The sequence below is a fragment of the Meriones unguiculatus genome, chromosome 8, assembly GCF_030254825.1.
Source record: "Meriones unguiculatus strain TT.TT164.6M chromosome 8, Bangor_MerUng_6.1, whole genome shotgun sequence".
Classification (NCBI taxonomy): domain Eukaryota; kingdom Metazoa; phylum Chordata; class Mammalia; order Rodentia; family Muridae; genus Meriones; species Meriones unguiculatus.
Window position 1 is genome coordinate 4,559,273 of NC_083356.1, and position 21,231 is coordinate 4,580,503.

The 21,231-nt window shown below is 56.8% G+C and overlaps 1 protein-coding gene across 10 annotated transcripts; it reads left to right on the forward strand.

Moving 5' to 3' along the window:
* Nucleotides 1-1,182: 1,182 nt before the first annotated feature.
* On the forward strand, nucleotides 1,183-21,134 carry Adcy6 (adenylate cyclase 6). 10 transcript variants are annotated; one of them, XM_060388680.1, is made up of 22 exons: nucleotides 1,183-1,336; nucleotides 6,470-7,328; nucleotides 10,098-10,247; nucleotides 10,577-10,698; nucleotides 10,796-10,907; nucleotides 11,080-11,207; nucleotides 12,135-12,293; nucleotides 12,370-12,511; nucleotides 12,635-12,763; nucleotides 12,967-12,992; nucleotides 13,207-13,354; nucleotides 13,602-13,699; nucleotides 13,846-13,933; nucleotides 14,063-14,179; nucleotides 14,405-14,563; nucleotides 14,853-15,031; nucleotides 15,981-16,016; nucleotides 16,100-16,229; nucleotides 16,549-16,845; nucleotides 17,424-17,628; nucleotides 18,339-18,463; nucleotides 18,672-21,134. In XM_060388680.1, the coding sequence occupies exons 2-22, from the start codon at nucleotides 6,471-6,473 to the stop codon at nucleotides 18,795-18,797; spliced, it is 3,534 nt and encodes a 1,177-aa protein (XP_060244663.1). In that variant the 5' UTR covers nucleotides 1,183-1,336; nucleotide 6,470; the 3' UTR covers nucleotides 18,798-21,134. The 10 variants fall into 10 exon arrangements, with proteins under 10 accessions (XP_060244663.1, XP_021510542.1, XP_060244664.1 ...); XM_021654867.2 differs by having other exon boundaries at nucleotides 1,184-1,336; nucleotides 16,549-16,812; XM_060388681.1 differs by having other exon boundaries at nucleotides 1,211-1,336; nucleotides 6,467-7,328; nucleotides 16,549-16,812.
* The last annotated feature ends 97 nt before the right edge of the window (nucleotides 21,135-21,231 follow it).

Below are 21,231 nucleotides of genomic sequence, written 5' to 3' on the forward strand. Positions count from 1 at the left end.
ACTCTCCGGCCCCCAGACCATCTTTCTCTATCTCAGGGGCTTGCTGCATTTCCCCCTCGATTCCAAACTACATTATTTCAAATCGGCGAGGGGCGGGGAGCGGCGGGGTTCTTTCTGGTTCGGGTGGGAAGGAAATCTAGATAGTGGTGGAGAGAAGTCAGGCAGGGATCCGGAAAGCTAAGTCGCTGGCCAGTCGGACCGATTGAGAACCACACATGGCAGCCACAGATGACCACTTCCTCATTAAAAAGAAATATTTGTTTTAATTCGCTTGTATGAGCATTCCAGTGCCTTGGGGGCCAGAAGAAGGTGCTGGGTCCCAGGGAGCTGGAGTAAGTACTGGGAGTCAGACTCAGGTTCTCGGGAAGAGGAGCAAAGGGCTCTCAGGACTGACCCATCTCCAGAGCCCTGGCTGTGCTGCACTCGCTCTTAGACCAGGCTGGCCTCCAGCTCCCAGAGATGGGCCTGCCTCTGCCTCCCAGAGTGCTGGGATCACAGGCTACTTTCTCGTTTTCAAGCTCCCCTCTCTGAACCTGAGACTCCTGTGTCAGAGAGCGGGAGGGTTACACTCATTTTACCGGAGAGGCTCTGAGACAGTAAGGGATGTTTTCGCTCATGGTAGCTTTTGTTTTCTTTTTTCGAGACAGGGTTTCTCTGTGTAGCCATGGCTGTCCTGGAACTCTCTATGTAGACCAGGCTGGCCTCGAACTCACAGATCCACCAAGTCACGCTCCACTGTGCCAGGCATCCACAGCCGTTCTGATAGATGTGGGATTAGGGGTTAGTTAGTTCAGGTACCTCTTCCTTACTACAAATTTTGTCCTGAGTTTAGGAACCCTAGAGGTGATCTGGACTGGTAGGCAGTTGGGCCCTGAAGGAAATGTAAGAGAGCTCGCCTGAGCCTAGGGCACAGCAGGAGAAGGGTGCAGCTACCGGTCTGGCTGAGGGACTGGGGACTCAAAGGCAAACTTCAGCCAACTCACCTACGCCAGCCCCGGAACGAGCCCTGAGCCCGGCTCTCCTTTCTGGTTCCACCACTCCACCCCTCAAAGGGTTAAACCAGCTTTCACATGATTTTCGCATCTCCCAGGTAACTTGGGCAGCTGCTTACGAGGGAAATAAATAAACATCCCGGAACAATTTTTCAGTTCATGAACCTGGCAATGCACCCCAGCCCCCCACATCAAAGAAGCACAACCCTTTGGGTAAAAGGTGCCGGGGGAGGGACTCTGCCGGTTGGCAGGTGCGGCGGAAGGGCTGCCCCAGAGAGCGCGGGGCCGGAGGCGGCACCGAGGAAGCCCCTGGCCGCGGCCCGATCCGGTTCTGGGCGCCGCAGGTTTGCGTCGGGGCCAGCGCCCCGGAGGGTTGGGGAAGCGGAAAGAAGTGGGGTGCGGGCGAGCGGGTGCCAGGCGCACACACCTGGCGCCTTGTGGAATGAAATCTTAATTAATTATTAAACTCGGCTCCCGCCGGAGGGAGCGGGGCCGCGGTGGAGAGGGAGGGCGAGCGGGCGCGGTGGGGGCTGGGGCCCGGAGGAAGGTGGGGTGGGGAGGGGGCGCGGGGCACCCCGACAGGAAGGAAGCCGACCCTCCGGGCGGGGCGGGCACCTTCGCCGCCGGCGGGTGGCTTGGCCGGCCTCTGCGGACCCCCGGGTGAGGGCGGAGGGCGCCCTGCAGGATGCCGCCCTGGGTGGAGGCGGGCGCGCCGACCCTCCCGCGGGCTCCGAAGCCCAGAACAGTGGCCGCTTGTTCCGCGGGGACCCGGGGAGGACGCGGAGGGCAGGGGAGGGGGCGCGCGGGACGCTGGCCCCGCTCACCCGGCCGGGGTCCCGTGGAGGGGAGTGGGCAGCTGTGCCCCCGCCTCTGGGAGGGGGAGGGGGTGCCCAGACAAAAGGAGCTTGTGCCTTTAAGGCGGGGAGTCCGGGAGCCGGCGGGGAGGGGACTTCTGGATCCGGGGTAGAGGGCGGCTGCGCTGGACAACAAGGGAGGGGGCGAGGGCCGGAGGCTCTGCCGCGCGGCGGGCGGGACAGCGGGGACGCGCGGGCACGGAGCAGGACGGCGGGACGGCCGGCCCGCCCGCCCGGAGCCCGCGGGCGCGGCGGGGCGGCGGCCCCGGGCAGGCGCCGACCCCCGGCAGGTGAGCGCGGGGGAGCGGGCTCCCGCGGGGCGGGGACAGGGGACTCTCGGCAGTTTGCGGGGCGCCTGGGAAGTGCCGGAGGAGGTGGGCACCCGGAGCCCCACGGGCTGGGCTGGAAGCTTCCACCCTCGCCCCACGCCACGAGCTTCCTTTCCTGCACTCGCCAGAGTTTCCAGGCTTGCCCGGAGAAGGGGAGAAGGCATGCACGAGGGGAGGGGATGCCCCCAGAGGTTGGCGTCGGGGATGTGGGGGTGAGTTTGGAGTGCTGAGGGGAGAGGGAGGCCCCTTCCCTGCCCTCACCGTGAACCTTTGCAATGAAAGGGTAGTGTCAGTGCCTGCTTCCCCAAGGCCTGTTGCGGGGTGGGCAGGGATGGGGTGGGGTGTGGGCTGACTTTATTCAGAGGAGGCCCAGCAGCGGCCTGACTGAAAACCAGAGGTGGGGTTAGGTGGTGCCTTTCCTCTACCTGAGTCTTTCCAGAGAGTCTGCGTAGCTAGAGGGCCCGATAAGGTGCTGTGTGGTTGGAGCTGGCTATGGGAGCCCTTTTTGGTCCTTAGGGAGAACCAGGGCTGAGGAAGGCTGTGCTGAACCTACAGATACAGGCCCTGGGGAAGTTCTTCTACATCTGGAAAGGCCTGGAAATCAAGAGGGCTGGGTCTGAGCAGCGTGCCTGCTGGGCCTTCCCCCGGGTCCGTGAACTTTCCAGAGACTTTTAAATCATTTTGCCAACAAGGGCAGAGGCAGATAGACCCTGGGGGATGAGGTGGCTAAGGAGTGGCCAGGAAGAGAGTTGGGCAAAGCAGTGGGCAGAACCGTTCTTGAGGCCAAGCCTTGGCTTCCAGACTTCGGTCTGAAGGATCGGGGATTTGGGAGGGACTTGAGGTCTGGGAGACAGACACTGGGCTTGGGACTGTGGGACTTGGGGCTAAATGGGTGTGAATTTCGCTGTGGGAAGGGGTTGTGTATGGAAGATCGAAAAGGCTCAGGGAAGGAGGAGGTCAAGAGGCTCAAGAGCCTGAAGGCAGAAAAGGGATGTGGTGTGTGATTTTGGAATTCATGGTGAGGGGTTCCTGAGCGCAGAGGTTTGGGTGAACAGATAGAAGTTTCGTGGCTTGGAACAATGCCTTCCGGTACCCTGCTATACTAGCCTGGCATAGGGGAGCACCAGGAGCCCTGCAAGTCCTCTTTCTGGGCAGCCCCTGAGCAGGGCCCAGGCTGGGATGGTTGCAGTTGGCTGAACAGTTACAGGGCTCAAAGTGATCCCCTTGGGAAGTCAGTGTTCTCGAAGGGTCATATGCTTCCCTGAGAGTGTCGGCCCCTTCCTCTGTGGGTATGAGCCAGATGCGAGGATGTGCTTCCAGGGGCTGGGAACACGGCCAGACACAGGTCCTTTGGGAACAGAGACCTGAGCCAGTGGTGGTGGTGGGGAGATAAGAACGGAGAAGGGGACTGGAGAATGGGAGGAGGCGGAAACAGAATGTCATGGCTTGGGGGGGGGGGGAGCTGTGACAAAGTGGGGAACTGTGCACTCTGTGTTCTGTCCCCAGCAGCTCTGGAGACTGGCGGCAGGGGACATAGGGCTGATAGGCAGGCATCTGACCGGCGGGACGGAATCATGTTCTCCTTGCTCATGACTGTTGTCTCTCCATCTCTGGGACACTGACAGAGGTTTGCGTTCGAAGGTTCGTGAGGTGGGAGTAACTGGTGCTTACAGCGCACAGCACGGCCGGGGTAGTAGATTGTCTCGTGCACACCCACTTTTCAGGTGAAGAAACTGAGGTGCGGCGGAGGCAGGGAGATAGCAAATCGCTTAGAGTTTTGAAACCTGGTCTTGTGCCAAATATCATGCTTCCAGCGAAGTGTTTTGAAGAGCTAGGCTTTCTTTGGTGACCTTTTCCAAATGCCAGCCTGACCAGAAGTCTTGTACTTCTGACCTGTCCTTCAAGATGGAGCTGTTGGTGGTAGGAGGTTCAAGGGCGTGCCACCTTGTGGAGGTAGAAGGGACAGTGGCTGGGGAAGACCCAGAGGTGGAGCAGAAAGCCCCCGGCTTTCCTCCTGCTTTGGTCCCTCTGGTAGCTGATCAGAGTGCCCTTCCAGGTGGCTCTGCGGCCACCCGGGGCAGGTGCCCTGTAAGCTTCGCTCTATCTAGTTCCCCGGTGAGTACAAATGTCAGTGCTGCCAGCTCGGCAGGTGAACATACAAGGGGCCCCTCAGGGTGCCCTGCAGGCACAGAGGGAAGGGATTTGGCCCTGGTGATGACGTCCCCCTTGGGTGACATGGCTTCCATGCTCATCTCCTGCCCCGCGCTCAGCCGGAGACATGCCCTGGGCTGGGGTAGGAATCTAGGCTCTAAGACTAATTTGGTTGTCCAGGGTGAGTCGTGGAAAATGCCCCAGGTATCAGCTTTCGTTTTGCTTCTTCAAATCTGTCCTGTTCCCCAGCTTCGCAGGCCCTTGGCGAGGAGCAGGTGGAATTAGACAAGTGAAAAAGATCTCAAAAGCTCATGACAGGGAGAAAATACAACATAGCTAATGGCCATCCGTCCACTCAGCAAACATCTAGGTGTGGTAGACCCCACGGTACCCAGAAAAGAGCGAAACCCTTGCCTGCCTTCACAGGGTTGGCATCCCAGTTAGGGGGGACAGACAATGAACAAGTAAGAAAAATTATAGAACGGCAGTTGCTGATAAGAGCTGTGGAGAGAGAAAAATTATAAAGCTGGGACGAGAGATACGGTGCCCCAGGAAAGGGAGTTGCTATTTTAAAAGGGTGTTAAGAGTAGCACTGATAAGGGACTTGGGCTGTGACCTAAGGGAACTCTTGTACCAGATGGTAACAGCAAGTACCAGGGTACTGGCCTGGGCCGAGCCCCGTGTCCTAGGGGAACAACAGGCACACTGACGTGACAGGTGCAATGAGGAAGAATCGGGGGCTGTCATTGTTGGCAATTATTTGGCGTTGACTGCTCCATAGCACCCATGCCCTTGAGCTTCCTTGTCTGCTCCCCATCTCTTTGTCTGTGGTGGTGAAGGTGGAACTCAAGGCCGTGCGCATCGTAGACAAGCGATCCACTACTGAGCCACACTCCCGTCCTTTTATCTTTTTGTTATACAGTTATTGAGCACCCACTGTTTGCCAGACTCCATGCCTCTAGAGACAAAGTGCTAGCAACAATATGTATAATTTCTACCCTCACAAAGCTTAGAGTCCTAGGGACAGAGGCATACATTAAACAAGGAATGATTTAAATGGCAATAAGTATGATGGAGGAAATGAACAGAGGTTAAACTAGACCAAACTTAGTCTATGGGTGGGGCTGGGAAATCTTCCGAGAGGAAGTAACACTTCAACTGTGACCTGTGGGAGAAATTGAATTTAGCTTGCTGGTGTGTGTGCGCGTGTGTGTAGGAAGGATGTGGAAAGGGTCCCTTTTGTATAGAGGTCACCGATTGACAGTTCATGGCACAGCTCATTCCATGGACGGAATTTATTTGACTTCTGGGGAGCATTTTGTTTGTTTGTTTTGTTTTCCGAGACAGGGTTTCTGTGTGTAGCCATGGCTGTCCTGGAACGCTCTCTGTGTAGATCAGGCTGGCCTTGAACTCGGAGATCTGCCTGCCTCTCTGCCTCTTGGGCGCTGGGACTAAAAGTGTGCGACACCACTGCCTAGCTCTTGTATGTAGTATTATAAAATGTATATTAACTATCCACATTTCAACATTGGGAGTTATCACATTGAAATCCTAGGTTTTCTTTGGCTTTTGCAGAAGAAGGGGAAAAAAAAAGGTAGTTCACCAGTGACACAAGCCAACCGGTGTGAGGGGTCCTTGTCCCCTCCCCCCAAGTCTGCAGAGTGTGTTCATCCCAGTGGCCTTGACTGAGTTTGTGGTGATCAAGAAGTCAGTAGTCACTTTAGCGAAAGGGTCAGACAAGTCAAACTGAGAGTCTTGGTTTATTTAAAAAAATGTTTGTTTGTTTTTTAAATTTACTTTTGTTTTACATGCATTGGTGTTTTGCGTGCATGTATGCTTGCGTGAGGATGTCAGATCCTTTGGAACTGGATTCACAAACAGTTTTGAGCTTCTGTCTTGGTGCTGGGAATTGAAGCTAGGTCCTTTGGTGGGTTCCGAGAATCTTGGTTCTTTTACCTGTGGGGTTGCTGTGTCCCGGTTCCTTACCTGTTGAGTTGGAGATGCCTCCGCCTCCCACGGGGTCGTTCTATCAGGATGGCAGGAATAAGAAACAGAGCTGTGGGAAATGCTCACCCTAAGCTACTGTGGTGGCTGTGGCCACAACGGTGACATTAATACCATCCCATGCCTTTCTTCCCAGCAGCATGTCATGGTTCAGTGGCCTCCTGGTTCCCAAAGTGGATGAACGGAAGACAGCTTGGGGCGAGCGCAACGGGCAGAAGCGCCTGCGTCATGGGAGTCGGGCCGGTGGCTTCTGCGCACCGCGCTACATGAGCTGCCTCAAGAACCCGGAGCCGCCCAGCCCCACGCCTGCGGCTCAGACTCGCTGCCCCTGGCAGGATGAGGCCTTCATCCGGAGGCCTGGCCCAGGCCGGGGCATGGAGCTGGGGCTGCGCTCAGTGGCCTTGGGCTTTGACGACAGCGAGGTGACCACCCCGATGGGGACAGCTGAAGTGGCGCCTGACACATCCACGCGGAGCGGTCCGTCCTGCTGGCACCGTGTGGCGCAGGTTTTCCGGTCTAAACAGTTCCGCTCCGCCAAGCTGGAGCGTCTGTACCAGCGGTACTTCTTCCAGATGAACCAGAGCAGCCTCACCCTGCTCATGGCGGTGCTTGTGCTCCTCACGGCTGTACTGTTGGCCTTCCACGCCGCGCCTGCCCGGCCCCAGCCTGCTTATGTGGCCCTGCTGACCTGTGCCGCCACCCTGTTTGTGGCGCTCATGGTGGTGTGTAACCGGCATAGCTTCCGCCAGGACTCCATGTGGGTGGTGAGCTATGTGGTTCTGGGCATCCTGGCTGCTGTGCAAGTCGGGGGTGCCCTGGCGGCCAACCCCCACAGCCCCTCAGCAGGCCTTTGGTGCCCCGTGTTCTTCGTCTACATCACCTACACGCTTCTTCCCATCCGCATGAGAGCCGCCGTGCTCAGTGGCCTGGGCCTTTCCACCTTGCATTTGATTCTGGCCTGGCAGCTCAACCGTGGCGATCCCTTCCTTTGGAAGCAGGTAGGTGCGATGGAGTGCGCCCGGTGGGAGTGGGAGGGGGACTGGCTGGGGAGGGTCACGCTGTGGGGATGGCTAGGGATATTGGTGTCCCGGCTTGTTTTAGTGGGCTGAGGAGAAGGATGGTGCCAGGGCCAGGTCTGTGGTCCGTCACAGTGTTCAGCTCTTTGGCCTAGGCCAGGAGACTGCAGCAGCGTGCAGTGTGCAGACAAGCCATGCGCAGACCTGGCCTCTCTGACCTCTTGTTGACCCCTGAGTCTCAAGGCCTGTTGTTAGCCCCTGAGAAACATTTGCGTGTAGTTGTGTGAAGCTTCCACAAGCAAGGGCCCTACTCCTTGCTGGAGGCTGTGGGCTGTAGCCTATCATGGCCTCACAAACAGAAAGCTGCCTGGGGCTCCTGGGGTGAGAAGCTGGGTGCCCTGGCAGGACGCCCTTTCCAGCCCTGAACGGGAACACACCTTTTAAAAGTAACTTTATAGCTAGTATGTTGTGAAGCAAGTGCCCAGGAGGCCAATCAGACCTCTTAAAGGGCCAGATCCCTTCCAAACTGGTTCCTAGGTTCTCTTCAGGCTGCCTGTGAGGTGGGGGTTTGGGGTAAACTGCTCAGGAGTGGTGCCTCCCTTCCCCCCCTTCGGTCAGACTTGCCAGAAGGTGGGTGTGTGACTCTTCCCTGCCTTCAGCTGGCGGGCTGCCCAGGGCCCAGCCCTGTGCCTGACAGGGAGGCTGAGCCTGGGAGGCCGGAACTGCCAGCCTCCTACCTCTCCAGGGTGCCCAGCTTCAGTTTCACCCCCTGGGGTCTCCCTGATGCGTTCCTGGGATGGTAGAGAGAATCGTGCTACCTGTGCCCATCTGTGGGGCTGTGACTGCCCATTCAGCATCTCAAAACTGAGCCTGATCTCATGTGCCAGTTGGGGCCTGTGTGTTTCTGCATGGAGCAGGGGCTTGTAGCCTCCCTGGGCAACCCCTTCTCAGATCCAGCCCCACCTGTGTCCGTGGGAAGAACTCTTTTTTTTCCTGATCCACTCAGTCAGACAGGGACACTGGTCAGGCTGGGCTCGCCTCTGGAGCCTGGGCATCCATTTTTTCCTCACGGTAGACAGGGATGTGTGTCGAGGGCTATTTCAGTCCTTCGTCCCTCTTCCCCTTCCCTCCACTGTGACTCACATTTTCCTCTTGGGCTCCTGGGGCCAGGAAGGGAAGTTGCCTGGATAGCCCCCCTCCGACTCCCCCACTGGGGGCTATTCTTAGAAGCCCCCAAGGGAGATAGCGTGCCCCTTCTTCACCCCTGCCGCAGAGAGGGAAGCTCTCGAAGCTGCATGGACTGGGAAGGGCAGCTGAAGGCCAGTCCTAGAGGGTCGGGGCTAGGAGGCAGCCAGACCTCAGCTTTGCACAGAGGAATCAAAGATTAAACGTCCTGTCCAAGTCTGCAGGCCTAGTTCTGGATCAGGGCAGTTGGTGAGCATTCCCTCCCTTCTCCCTAACCATAGCCCTGCCCCAAGCAGCTTGGGTGGAGTCCCAGTGCCACGTTAACCCCTGAGTTTCCAGCAACACTGAGGTGGCTTCCCTTGGCCTTGCTCTCTAGTCAGTTCTGCCCACAGTGATTTGGGACTGGCTCTGCTGAGGGTGGGAGCATGAGGTCCCCGCAGAGGTTTGTGTGTAAGAGCTGGTGGGAGAGGAGAGAGAGAGGAAGGAGGAGGAGGAAGAGGGGAGAGGAGAGGAGGAGAATCATGCTTTGTAGTAGAGGTGGCCTTGCCTTCTTTCTATTAGGAGAATTGATGGCTGCCAAGCCTGGGCTCTGAGTCTGGCCTTCAAGAGCTAGAGTCAGTGTAGAAAAAGCTCTCAGAGATCTGGACTCTATTAGACAGCAGGCTTCGGACAAAGGCTTTGGAGTCTGATTGTTCAGGATTCTAAGACTCATGTCAGCCACAACCGACTCTGTGATCTCGGGCAAGCTACTGTGCTCCTTTGTGCTTGACTCACTCAGTTGTGAAGTGGGATTCTGTTACCTGATTCATAGACATGTAGGAAAGCCAGCAGGTAATATATGGAATGCATCCTTCGAGCCCCAGGCATTGCCCGGTGGCCAGCAAGGTGGCTACTGTAGTAGCAGTAATACTGGCTTATGCCTGTAACCCTGCCACTTGGGAATCTGAAGCAGGAGGGTCACTGTGAGTGTGAGGCCAGCTTGGGTTACATAGTGAGACCCTGTCTCAAAAATTCAACCAACCAGAAAATAATAACATCACAACCTGATAATGGCCAATTTTGCTATTTGGTCTGCAAGGTGGGGGGTGGTTAGAGATATTCTCTGCCCCCCCCCATTTGGGTTTTAGATGAGTAAATGGAAGCCTAGAGAGAGGGGAGTGATGTGTCTGCAGATGTCCGTGGTGCCGCTCTGTAAGGAAGACCACACACAGAAGGAACATTTGTCTTTTGTTAGAGGTGTTTGTGGGGCAGGAGATTATAGGGTGCCAGGGTTGGGCCCATGACCTAGGTGGCTGTGGTTCGTGTTTCTGCTCCTGAAGCTGTGAAAAGCTCATCTCTCTGGTCACAGAACAATCTAGGCAGGCTGGGATCTGTAGGGAGGAGCCGTGCATCAGAGGGATGGCGCAGTGTGGGGACAAACAGGGTGCGGGATCTTATTTCCTGCTCAGAGTATGTCCTGAGAGAGCTAGTGTGTGTGTGTGTGTGTCTGTGCATGTGTGTCTGCGTGTGCGGCCGTGTGCCGGGGAGGCGGTCACTGACCTACCTCTGCCACCCACCCTCCTGCAGCTCGGTGCTAACGCGGTCCTCTTCCTCTGCACCAATGTCATCGGTGCCTGCACACACTACCCTGCCGAAGTGTCTCAGCGCCAAGCCTTTCAGGAGACCCGAGGCTACATCCAGGCTCGGCTGCACCTGCAGCAGGAGAATCGCCAGCAGGTGGGGGCCGCTTCCCTGGGCTAGGGCATTCCTTCTCTTCACACCCCCGCTCCCCAGTACCTTGTAGATTAGTCCAGCCCGTGGCGTGGAATGCAGGGTGAACGGTCCCCAAGGACTGTGCATCACGGAGGAGAGTGTAGGAGTGCGTGTAGGGGGTTAGAGACGGCTAGGATGGATGGCTGCTGAGGGCACAGTGAGGCGGGTGTCAAGCCGAGGTCCAAAAGGGAAACTCAGGTCACAGAGATCCAGGAGGGCCCCGGGAGTGCGAAAGGAGCAAGAAGGATCAAAGTGGAAAGCAGAGAGGATAGTGCTTGGAACCACCGGTCTAGGAACGGCTGCTGCTGTCGGTGTTGCCCCAGCACGTTGCCATGGAGATGAAAGAAGACATCAACACAAAAAAAGAAGACATGATGTTCCATAAGATCTACATCCAGAAGCACGATAACGTCAGGTAGAATGGGGACAGGGCACGAGGCCGAGGTGGGCGCAGGGTGTCCCAGAGCCCTGGAGGGCGGCAAGGCCCATCTCTTTTCTGCTGTTGCCCACAGTATCCTCTTTGCCGACATCGAGGGCTTCACCAGCCTGGCCTCCCAGTGCACCGCGCAGGAACTGGTCATGACCTTGAATGAGCTCTTTGCCCGCTTTGACAAGCTGGCCGCGGTGAGGGTGCTGGGGCTTAAGAGATGGTGCCAACCGAGATGAGCGTGCAAGTGTTGCCAGTGGCAGTTGGGGGTGTGTGTATGGAGGCAGGGGTTCCATTGAAGCTGACGGGCCAGGTGATGGGTGATGGTGGCGGGGAGTGAGGGTGACTCTGCATCTCCTTCCCCCGTAGGAGAATCACTGCCTGAGGATCAAGATCTTAGGAGACTGTTACTACTGTGTGTCAGGGCTGCCTGAGGCGCGGGCAGACCACGCCCACTGCTGTGTGGAGATGGGGGTGGACATGATCGAGGCCATCTCGTAAGCAGTGCCCCTTCCCAGGCCCACTGGAACTGTGGGTACCCTGGCCGCTCCTACTCTGACCTGTCTTCAGGAGTTTCCCGAGTCTTAGTAGCGCTTTATCTTTGAGGTGTATTTCTCACTGGGGAGGAGAAAGGATCTCTCCCCAGTCTGTGGGAAGACTCTTCCAACTCCAGCCTTCTGGGGGACAGGGTGCAGGGAGCTGGAACAGCGGGGGTCTGTGGCTGCAGAGAATGCCCACTGAGCGGGCTGGAGCTGGCAACAGCTCGGGCCTGTGAGATGCTGGTAGCCCCTGTCGGACATGGTTCTTGGACCTTTGGCCTTGAGTCCCAGGGATCCTCCTGCCATGTCTAGTCAAAGCCGTGCTTTGCTTCTCTCGCCACGTCTGCGTCTGTCTTTGCCTGGGTTGCTTGGGTTTTCTTAAGTTACATTTATTCACTTACTCTGTGTCTGTATATATGTATGTCTGGTGCATGTACGGATAACTTGGAGTTGGTTTTCTCCTACTGTATGCGTCCCAGGGGTCAAACTTAGGTGGCCAGGTTTGATAGCAGGGGCCCTTACTGCTGAGCTGTCTTGCTGGCCTTAACTTGGGTTCTTTGTTTGTTTTGGTTTTTCGAGGTAGGGTTTCTCTGTGTAGCCCTGGCTGTCCTGGAACTTACTCTGTAGACCGGGTTGGTCTCGAACTCACGAAGATCCACCTGCCTCTGCCCCCTGAGCGCTGGGATCGAAGGCGTGTACTACCACCTCTGGGCCTAGCTTGGATTCTTGACTAGAGGATAAAAAGACAGCTGGGGGAACCCAGGAGGCAGAGGCAGGCGGACCTGGTCTACAGAGCGAGTTCCAGGACAGCCAGGGCTACACAGAGAGACCCCGTGTTGAAGAAGAGCAGACAGGTGGGGCTGACGTGGCGCTGCCTCTCCCCAGGCTGGTCCGCGAGGTAACAGGCGTAAATGTGAACATGCGTGTGGGTATCCACAGCGGGCGCGTGCATTGCGGCGTCCTCGGCCTGCGGAAATGGCAGTTTGATGTATGGTCCAACGACGTGACCCTGGCCAACCATATGGAGGCTGGGGGCCGGGCTGGGTGAGTGGACGGGTCCAGCCGGTGGCGGGGGTGGGTGCGGGGGAGAGCCAGGGTCTTACTTCCTGGACCCACACAGCCGCATCCACATCACCCGGGCCACGCTGCAGTACCTGAATGGGGACTATGAGGTGGAGCCAGGCCGGGGCGGTGAGCGCAACGCCTACCTCAAGGAGCAGTGCATCGAGACCTTCCTCATACTAGGCGCCAGCCAGAAACGGGTCAGGGCCAGGGCAGGGCTGGTGGGACGGGTGGGGGGCGGGGGAAGGAACAGACAGGGAGGTGCTAGCAGAGGCCTTCTTGGGGTTCCCACTTCCGAGCCTGCACTCGTGCTGCCCACACAGAAAGAGGAGAAGGCCATGCTGGCCAAGCTGCAGCGGACACGGGCCAACTCCATGGAAGGGCTGGTGCCACGCTGGGTTCCGGACCGCGCCTTCTCCCGGACCAAGGACTCTAAGGCATTCCGCCAGATGGTGAGGGGCTCTCTGCACCGTGACCCGGGGCCTCCACGTTTTGGTCTCCCTTTCTTCCCATAGCTGCCAATCTCCGTGTATGTGCTCTGAAATTGGGAGTGGAGAGAATAGTTTCACCCAAGTGTGTGGGGACACTCTCAACCTAGTAGCGGATAGGGGAGGTCAGCTCCTCTCCGCCTCACACCTTCCGTTTCTTTCTTCAGGGCATTGATGACTCAAGCAAGGACAAGTGAGTCTATGGGATGGGTCTGCGGGACGGGTCCCTGAGGGAGGGACCCAGCATTCGCAGCCTGGGATGGGCGTGGGAGCAGAGACCTCCCGTTTCTTGTGATATATGCGGCCGGGTACCGCACACCCCGCTCACAGCCCTCCCTTGCTGCTGCCCAAGCCCCGCCCCCTCACTGCTTGTCTTGTGGTGTTATTCATGCATGTCCCATTATCAGTCGGGGCGCCCAGGATGCTCTGAACCCTGAAGATGAGGTGGATGAGTTCCTGGGCCGTGCCATCGATGCCCGTAGCATCGACCAGCTGCGTAAGGACCACGTGCGCCGGTTCCTGCTCACCTTCCAGAGAGACGATCTTGAGAAGAAGGTCTGGGGGATGCAAGGGCAAAAGAATGATGGCTGGAGGGAGGGAGGGCTTGCTGGGAGACTGAACATAAGTGGAAGGAGCAGGAGGACCTTTGGGGGGTGGGAAGAGCCCACCGCTCAGGGTGGAAATTCATGTAAATTGGGCCAACTGTTCTTCCCGAGACCCTAGCATTGCCCTGCTCTCGCTGTCCACGCTATCCCTGCCAGGGCAGGACCAGCAGCCAGCTCCATTTCTTTTCTTCCCTCAGTATTCACGGAAAGTAGATCCTCGCTTCGGAGCCTACGTCGCCTGTGCCCTGTTGGTTTTTTGCTTCATCTGTTTCATCCAGCTCCTCATATTCCCACAGTGAGTCCTGTCCCTTTCACTACACCCCAAACATTCCCAACTCCCACGCAAGCCGCTGGTCTCTGAGATCTGTTCCTGGGCACGGGACAAGAATAGCCAGATTGGTTTTTTTTGCTGATATTTCCCCTGGCCTTATCCTGCTCCAGCTCCTCCCTGATGCTGGGGATCTACGCTGGAATCTTTCTGCTGTTGCTGGTGACTGTGCTCATCTGTACTGTGTGCTCCTGTGGTTCCGTAAGTGGGGGGCTTCCCTGAGACTGTTGGTGAGAGAGGGGGTTCCGCAGGTCTCGTTAGACCGTGTTCTTGGCTGGCCCTCCTTCCTACTGAAGGTCACGTCTAACCCTTGGTCTCTTGCTCCCTCAGGTCTTCCCCAAGGCCCTCCAGCGTCTGTCCCGGAGTATCGTCCACTCGCGGGCACATAGTACAGCAGTTGGCATCTTTTCAGTTCTGCTTGTGTTCATCTCTGCCATCGCCAACATGGTAATTCTCCCATGCCCTGTGCCAGACGCTTTCTGAGAACTGTGAAAGCGGCCTTCCGGGGGCCTGCCGCCCCCGTGGGTGGGCGGTAACTCTCATTCTCACTCTTCATTTCCCCTTTCTTTGCCATCCCTGAAGATTTCAGTCCCAAAAGCACTAGGCCCCTGGGTGAGGCTCTTGTGACCCTCTCCCACACTGGTGATCCTGATCCATCCCCAACCTTTGCAGTTCACCTGTAATCACACCCCGATAAGGACGTGTGCGGCCCGGATGCTGAACTTGACACCAGCCGATGTCACCGCCTGCCACCTACAACAGCTCAATTACTCTCTGGGACTGGATGTTCCCCTGTGTGAGGGCACCGCACGCACCTGCAGCTTCCCTGAGGTGTCCGAGCTGCATTCAGGCAGAGGGGTTGTTCTGGCACAGTTACTGGCTCCTCCGTGCCAGGCCTAGTGACGGGCACCAGGGAGCCAGGAACTCAAAGCATCCCCCCAACTGTAGGAGCAACTCGGGCCCCTCCTCTGTAGCTGGGCATGGATTGTGAAAGGAGTTGGGGCTGGAAGGTGGCGGAAGGGAGGTTAGTCAGGTAGGGCAGCAGGGGTCTTCCTGCTCTGGGCGTCCACGGTCTTCGCTGTCACCCAGCGCTGCCTCCGCTGTCACCCTCTCCCCTCAGTACTTCATCGGGAGCACGCTTCTCAGTCTCTTGGCCAGCTCTGTGTTCCTTCACATCAGCAGCATCGGCAAGCTGGCTATGACCTTTGTGTTGGGGTTCATCTATTTGGTGCTGCTTCTGCTGGGTCCCCCAGCCACCGTCTTCGACAACTACGATCTCCTGCTTGGTGTCCATGGCTTGTAAGTTAATTCTCAGCCCCTTTTATGCCTCTGAGGTCTCTCTGGTCCTCCTGGGCTGAGAGTCTCTGGTACCTGGGCCCTTGGAATGTACGGCTCACTTGTGGGAGAAAGGAAAGGGGAAGAAAGTTCCTGGCATGTGACCTCAGGTAGTTACCCCAGAGAAATTCCAGTTGTGACAAATTCCTGTGTCTTTAGGCTAGCTAAAAAAAATAGAAAACAAAATTCCCCCACTGGGGCTTTCCTACCCATTTTCCTTTTTTTTTTAAAGACAGGGTTTTTACTGTGTGGCCCTGGCTGTCCTGGAATTCACTCTGTAGACCAGGCTGGCCTTGAACTCACAGAGATCTGCCTGCCTCTGTCTCACAAGGGCTGGGATTACAGGCATGGACCACCACTGCCCAGCCCTGCCCACTATCTTAAAACATGTCAAGTTTGGTGGTAGCAGAGTTCTGACTAGAAGCCAGCCCTTGTAGCCCTTTGTGATATGTGGCCATAGCTCATGGTATGAAGAGCTGAGAGTCTGCTGGGTTTGAGTCCTTGGCCTGCTTCTCATTAGCCTTGTAACCTTGGCCAAACTAACTTCTCATCGGTCAGTACTACCTGTGTCTCAGGGCAGCGGTTAACTGTCACAGGAACCAACAGTCCTGAAGCCTTATGGCACCTCGAGCATATGCTACACCTTTCAGATGTGGTTCTTGGACCTGAGCCCTACCTTACTGAGGGGGAAACTGAGGCTTCCAGTGTTCTAAGCCCCGTGTCCTGTACTGTTTCAGCTGCTAAGTGAGGAGCTCTGACTCAGGAAAGGTTTAAGCCTTACCTGTGCTGAGCTAATTTGTGTGAGCAAAGGCTCTACCCGCAGGCTTGCTTAGCGATCGAGCTCAGCAATGTAGCCTCTATCTCCCCTCTAGTGTTCCTCCAGCATCCAATGACTTCTGTGTCTTCCCGCCAGGCCTTCCTCCAATGAGACCTTTGATGGGCTGCTCTGGTAAGTGAGGGCTCTGGGGCAGCGAAGGATGAGGCTGGCAGAGGTCTCCTTCAGACACCAAGCATGTCTCTGACTACTTTCAGCCCAGCTGTAGGGAGGGTGGCACTCAAATATATGACCCCTGTGATTCTGCTGGTTTTTGCCCTGGCACTGTATCTACACGCACAGCAGGTGGAATCAACCGCCCGCCTGGACTTCCTGTGGAAGCTACAGGTGACTTGGATGGACCTTTGTGGGAGGGAGGGGCTTCTAGGGGCAGATCCTGGGCCAATCCGGAAATGCATTTCCTGCTAACTGGCTCAGGCGGAGGCTGCCCCAGCCCACCCTGGTTCCATGCCTTCTCCGCGTCCATCTCCTGTCCCCTGTCCCATCTGTACCTGCCCCCTTCACCCCTTTGCCTGTCGTTTAGGCCTCCTCTGCCTGAGCCTTTCTTCCTCCACCCGGTTCCCCCTGATGCCCACCGTCAGGCCTCGGCCACTGCGTCCGCCCCTGTGAGTGTTGGGGCAGTGGGTGATGGATGTGGTGCCCGCAGGCCACAGGGGAGAAGGAGGAGATGGAGGAGCTGCAGGCCTACAACCGGCGGCTGCTGCACAACATTCTGCCCAAGGACGTGGCCGCGCACTTCCTGGCCCGGGAGCGCCGCAATGACGAGCTGTACTACCAGTCGTGCGAGTGCGTGGCCGTCATGTTCGCCTCCATCGCCAACTTCTCCGAGTTCTACGTGGAGCTGGAGGCGAACAACGAGGGCGTGGAGTGCCTGCGGCTGCTCAATGAGATCATTGCCGACTTCGACGAGGTGCTCGCTCCCTGGCCAGCGCTGACTGGCAGAGTAGGGACAGTCTGGGGAACAGGGAAACGGGGCAGACTTTGGAGGGGAAAGCCACGGACAGGCTGAGTGTCCCTTGCCCAGTCAGAGATAGCAGGGCGGTCAGCCTCAATGGGCCAGGGTCATTCCTTGCTGAGGAGCAGAGGACAACATGAGGCCTAGGTACAGGTTAGGCACTGGGTGATGTGACTGAATCCAATGGAGACCAAACAAGATGGCTGGCTTCCCGGATAGCGAGAATGGGAGAAAATGGAAGTGTCTTGGGCAGGACGCTTGGTCCGTCCCAGGTCAGGGATGGGCTGTCCCCACTATTCTGGGGGAAAGTCCCCTGCCTCACTCTGAGACACAGTTCCCTAAAACACGGTCAGAGTGTTTCTGTTTGAGGGGACCATTGTAGTTGCCCTTCTGAGGCAATATCCTCAGGTCCTTGCCTGGGGTCCTGGGCTGCTTACTACACTGAGAATAGTAACTGGCAGGGGGCTCACCCATTCAAACAATGGGGCTATTGAGGGGAGGGGGTGACAAGGCATGACAGAGAGTGAGCTTTGTCTGTTCCTCTCCCCCTCCCCCATGCTGTCCAGATCATCAGTGAGGAGAGGTTCCGGCAGCTGGAGAAGATCAAGACGATTGGCAGTACCTACATGGCAGCCTCTGGGCTGAATGCCAGCACCTATGATCAGGTGGGCCGCTCCCACATCACCGCCCTGGCGGACTATGCCATGAGGCTCATGGAGCAGATGAAACACATCAACGAACATTCTTTCAACAATTTCCAGATGAAGATTGGTGAGGGCCTGGGTCTTGGCACTTTTTTTTTTCCGGGACAGTTTGTGGGTAGAGATGAAGGTATTGGGGTGGGTAGGAGGACGAGGTCTCCGTCAGGACTCTGGTGTTTTTTACCTCCTACCTTCATGTCAAGTTTTACAGTAAGGACAAAGGGCATTTATTTTGAGTCTTCCGTGTGTTGGGTGGGGTCTTTGTCGTAGGGGTTTTGAGTGCATTTTAATTCTCATAACACTCAGGTTAAATAACTCAGCGAAGGTCAGAGGACTTAGAAGGCAGGTTTGTCTAAAGGCCGCTGCCTGCTGTCTGTGTGTGTGGCTGGCCTAAGGAGTCACTTCCTCAAAGACATGGTGGAAGGCAGCGGTTAATAGCACAAGGTCTGAAGCCTGGCTCGACTCCCCACAGCTCTGTTTACTGGCTCAGTAAGTCACCCCAGTAACTCACAGGGCCGGGGGTGGCCGCCTTGTGAGCAACAAATGCACAGAGGAGCATTCAGTACACGAGCTGTGGTACAGCAGTAGCCGTCTGGACTTGGGCAGCTACCTCAGCCATCGTGCTCAGACTGCCCCGCTTCCCCCGCCACCTTTTTCTAAACCACCAGGAGAATTGTCCCTCTTCCCCTGGGGCCTTGCTCAGGGTGCAAGGGGAGTTGAATCCTTGGAGAGAGGCTGCAGCACCCCAGCCTCAGTCTCTTGCTATTGTCTCTCCTTTAGGGTTGAACATGGGTCCAGTTGTAGCAGGGGTCATTGGGGCCCGGAAGCCACAGTATGACATCTGGGGAAATACGGTGAATGTCTCCAGTCGCATGGACAGCACTGGGGTTCCTGACCGAATACAGGTGAGGGCGATGTGAGCAGAGCTGGGGGAAGGCTAGGTCCAGGGGCTTTCCCGGTCTGTCATCAGGACAGGGACAGGGTGGCAGTCTTCTCTGGTTGCTGGGATAGGGGCTGCGGGGAGGGAGCTAGCCTGGTACAGAAATCCTGGGCTTTTTGCTGGTACATCATCAAGGATTCCAGGCTAAGCAGGCTCCCCTCCCACTTCCCCAGGTGACCACGGACCTGTACCAGGTTCTAGCTGCCAAGGGCTACCAACTGGAGTGTCGAGGGGTGGTCAAGGTGAAGGGCAAGGGGGAGATGACCACCTACTTCCTCAATGGGGGGCCCAGCAGTTAGCAGAAAACAGCTGAGATTCAGCAGAAGGGACCAAGATGGGCACTGAGTGGACTTTCTGCCCGCTGGGTGAGCTGTGGCGGGGGCACCGAGCCTCCAGATCTTGCTGACAGCCAAAGGGATCTTGCAGGCTGTGCCTGGACCATGTTCGTCTCCTTCAGAGTGGCGAAGGAGGGGGCACCGAGAGGACTATCCAAGTGACTTTCATTGGGGTAGGGCTGTTCCTTCTCCTCGCTGTCTTTGGAAGCAGAAGAGAAGGTGGCAGAAGAGGCCGGGAGCCCTCCTGTCTGAGAGAGTGAAATGGCAGCTCACTCTGCCTACTGTTTCCCCGTCCTGGGCAACAGGCTCAGGGCTGGATCCTTCCTTTGCCTATTTTTCCTGGGACTATTTTGTACAAAGACTGGGGTGGGCATGAGGAATGCCGATTTCATGCCTGCCTTTGCTTGTCTGCGTCCTCAGCACTGGGCTTGGGAGTTCCCAGTACTAGCCAAGGCTCCTTCCTAAGCACAAGGCAGGGAAGGAGATGCTGCGGGACCTAGCTCTGACCACATTTCAGGGGAATGTTTCCATTTGCCAAATTCTAGTCCCGTGATCTGTCCCCAAAGGGGAACAAAGGGACCTCTGACAGCGCAGACTCAGCCCCAATTCCTGCACGCTCCAGGGAAAGGGGTATCTGGCCTCACTGGTACTGTGAAAATGACCAGCCAGAGAGCAAGCCTGTGAGTGGGTACATCAGATCAACGGGGACTGGATGTTGACCCGCAGTGCATACGAGTGCAGGCGGCTAGAGGGGATGAGGAAGAGGAGGAGGAGGCTACACTGATCTGAGGCCCCAGTGTGGCCAGGGTCAGCTTCCTTGGCCCAAATGCCCGCTCACTTGCTGTCTGCTGGCAAGGGGGCATGGAGAGTCTCTACCCCTTGCATTGCCAAATAGGAAAGAGTCAGGGTTCCAAGAAAGAAAACCCTGACCTCAAACCTGGCCTCCTAAGTCTGGCACGAGGGAGGACCTGTGTGTTTGTGTAACTGTGTGCATGTTGCCTTTGTGTGTGTGTGTGTGTATGTGTGTATATGTGTGTGTGTGTGTGTGTGTAAGTGTTTTCGAGGTCTCTGTGTGTCTTTATGCTCCAGCTCCTCAGCCCTCCACTCGGGGCTGCCTCTCTCCCATGGGCTTCTGTCCTCTGGTGTCACGGGATGGAGAGAAGTGCCCAGGTTGCACAGGAGTGGGATATGGGGTTTGGTAGTGAAATGACAGTGCTCTGGGGAGAAGAGTCCTTTTTGTGCCAAATCCCTAAGTGCCATTAGGGGGCCACGTGTGCAGTCTGACTGTCTCTCGGCCAAGGGCAGGACCCAAGCACCTGCTTAGAGTTCCTTGCACTTGAACTGATCGAGGTTCGTCGGGTAGAGGCCCAGGCGATCCCGGCTTCCTCAGCTTGTGTCTTGGGGTGTGGTATGCTTTGTGACTGGGATAGTGTGGGATCCCTCTGAGGACCCCGATTTTGGTACTAGGGGGTAGAGCCTGGGAACTTTAAACTTGGCTTTCTCAAGCCTTCCGCCTGGATCTAGCATGGCTAGACTCAGTCCTGGCTCCCAATCCTCACGAAGCCCACCAGGGTTGGGCTCCCTTCCCTTCTGTCCTCGCCTTCCTGTCACCCCCGCAACCTCCTAGACTCTGCCCTGAATTAGTTGGTGCCTTGGTCTATCTGTCTGTACCCATTTAAGCCAGAGGCTTCACGCCTTAGTTTTGAAGATCATTTTGTCTTAGAGGCTGACAAGAGAGGTGGAGAGTGAGTTCTGGTGGCTCCGGGGGGCAGGCAATACTGTCGCCCTTCCTCATGCTTTTGCCACAAGTCCTCTACACAGGCCTGGAGTATGGCCTGGTAGTGCTGTCCTGGGAATCTCTGGGTACCAGCCGATGGGCCACCAGGCCTGGTTGACCCAGCAGAGGAGAGGAAGCCTAGCTGGTCTAGACAGAAAACTGACTACGTCAGCTCCGGCCATACCCCTGGAAAGGAAGGGACCACTCGATGCCGTTGGGGTGGGAGCAAGATGTGTATGAAAGCCAAAGTGGGAAGACCTCGGCTCTGGGTCTGTCTGCTTCTTGCCAGGTGGGAGGGGCTTGTCCACACCCTAACTCCCTGTACCACAGTGCCAGCCATGTCCTTCCCTGAGTTACCGTTGGCCCTTTCCTCACCAGTTGGTGGAAGAGTCAGGGTTCTGGAGGTCATGGGCTCTGGTTTTATAATGTAACCACTGTGGGAGTGGGGGAGGGTGGCGTACCATGTATTTCAGTGAAATATTTAATATATTTAAATACCAATAAAATCAAATTCTTTGTAAAAATGCCCCGTTCTCTGCAGCTGCTTGGGCTCTGGGTTGGGGTCAGAGTGACACAGCACGGTAAAGCGGGCAAGGCGCTTGTCCCTGGGATCTGTGGGCC

Excerpts from the sequence above, each read along its gene's own strand:
- Adcy6 (XM_060388683.1), top strand. The coding sequence starts at position 2,338 with ATGCACGAGGGGAGGGGATGCCCCCAGAGGTTGGCGTCGGGGATGTGG. Across the intron at positions 10,908-11,079 it reads GCTTTGACAAGCTGGCCGCG|GAGAATCACTGCCTGAGGAT; the intron begins GTGAGGGTGCTG and ends CTTCCCCCGTAG. Across the intron at positions 14,180-14,404 it reads TCTCTGCCATCGCCAACATG|TTCACCTGTAATCACACCCC; the intron begins GTAATTCTCCCA and ends CAACCTTTGCAG.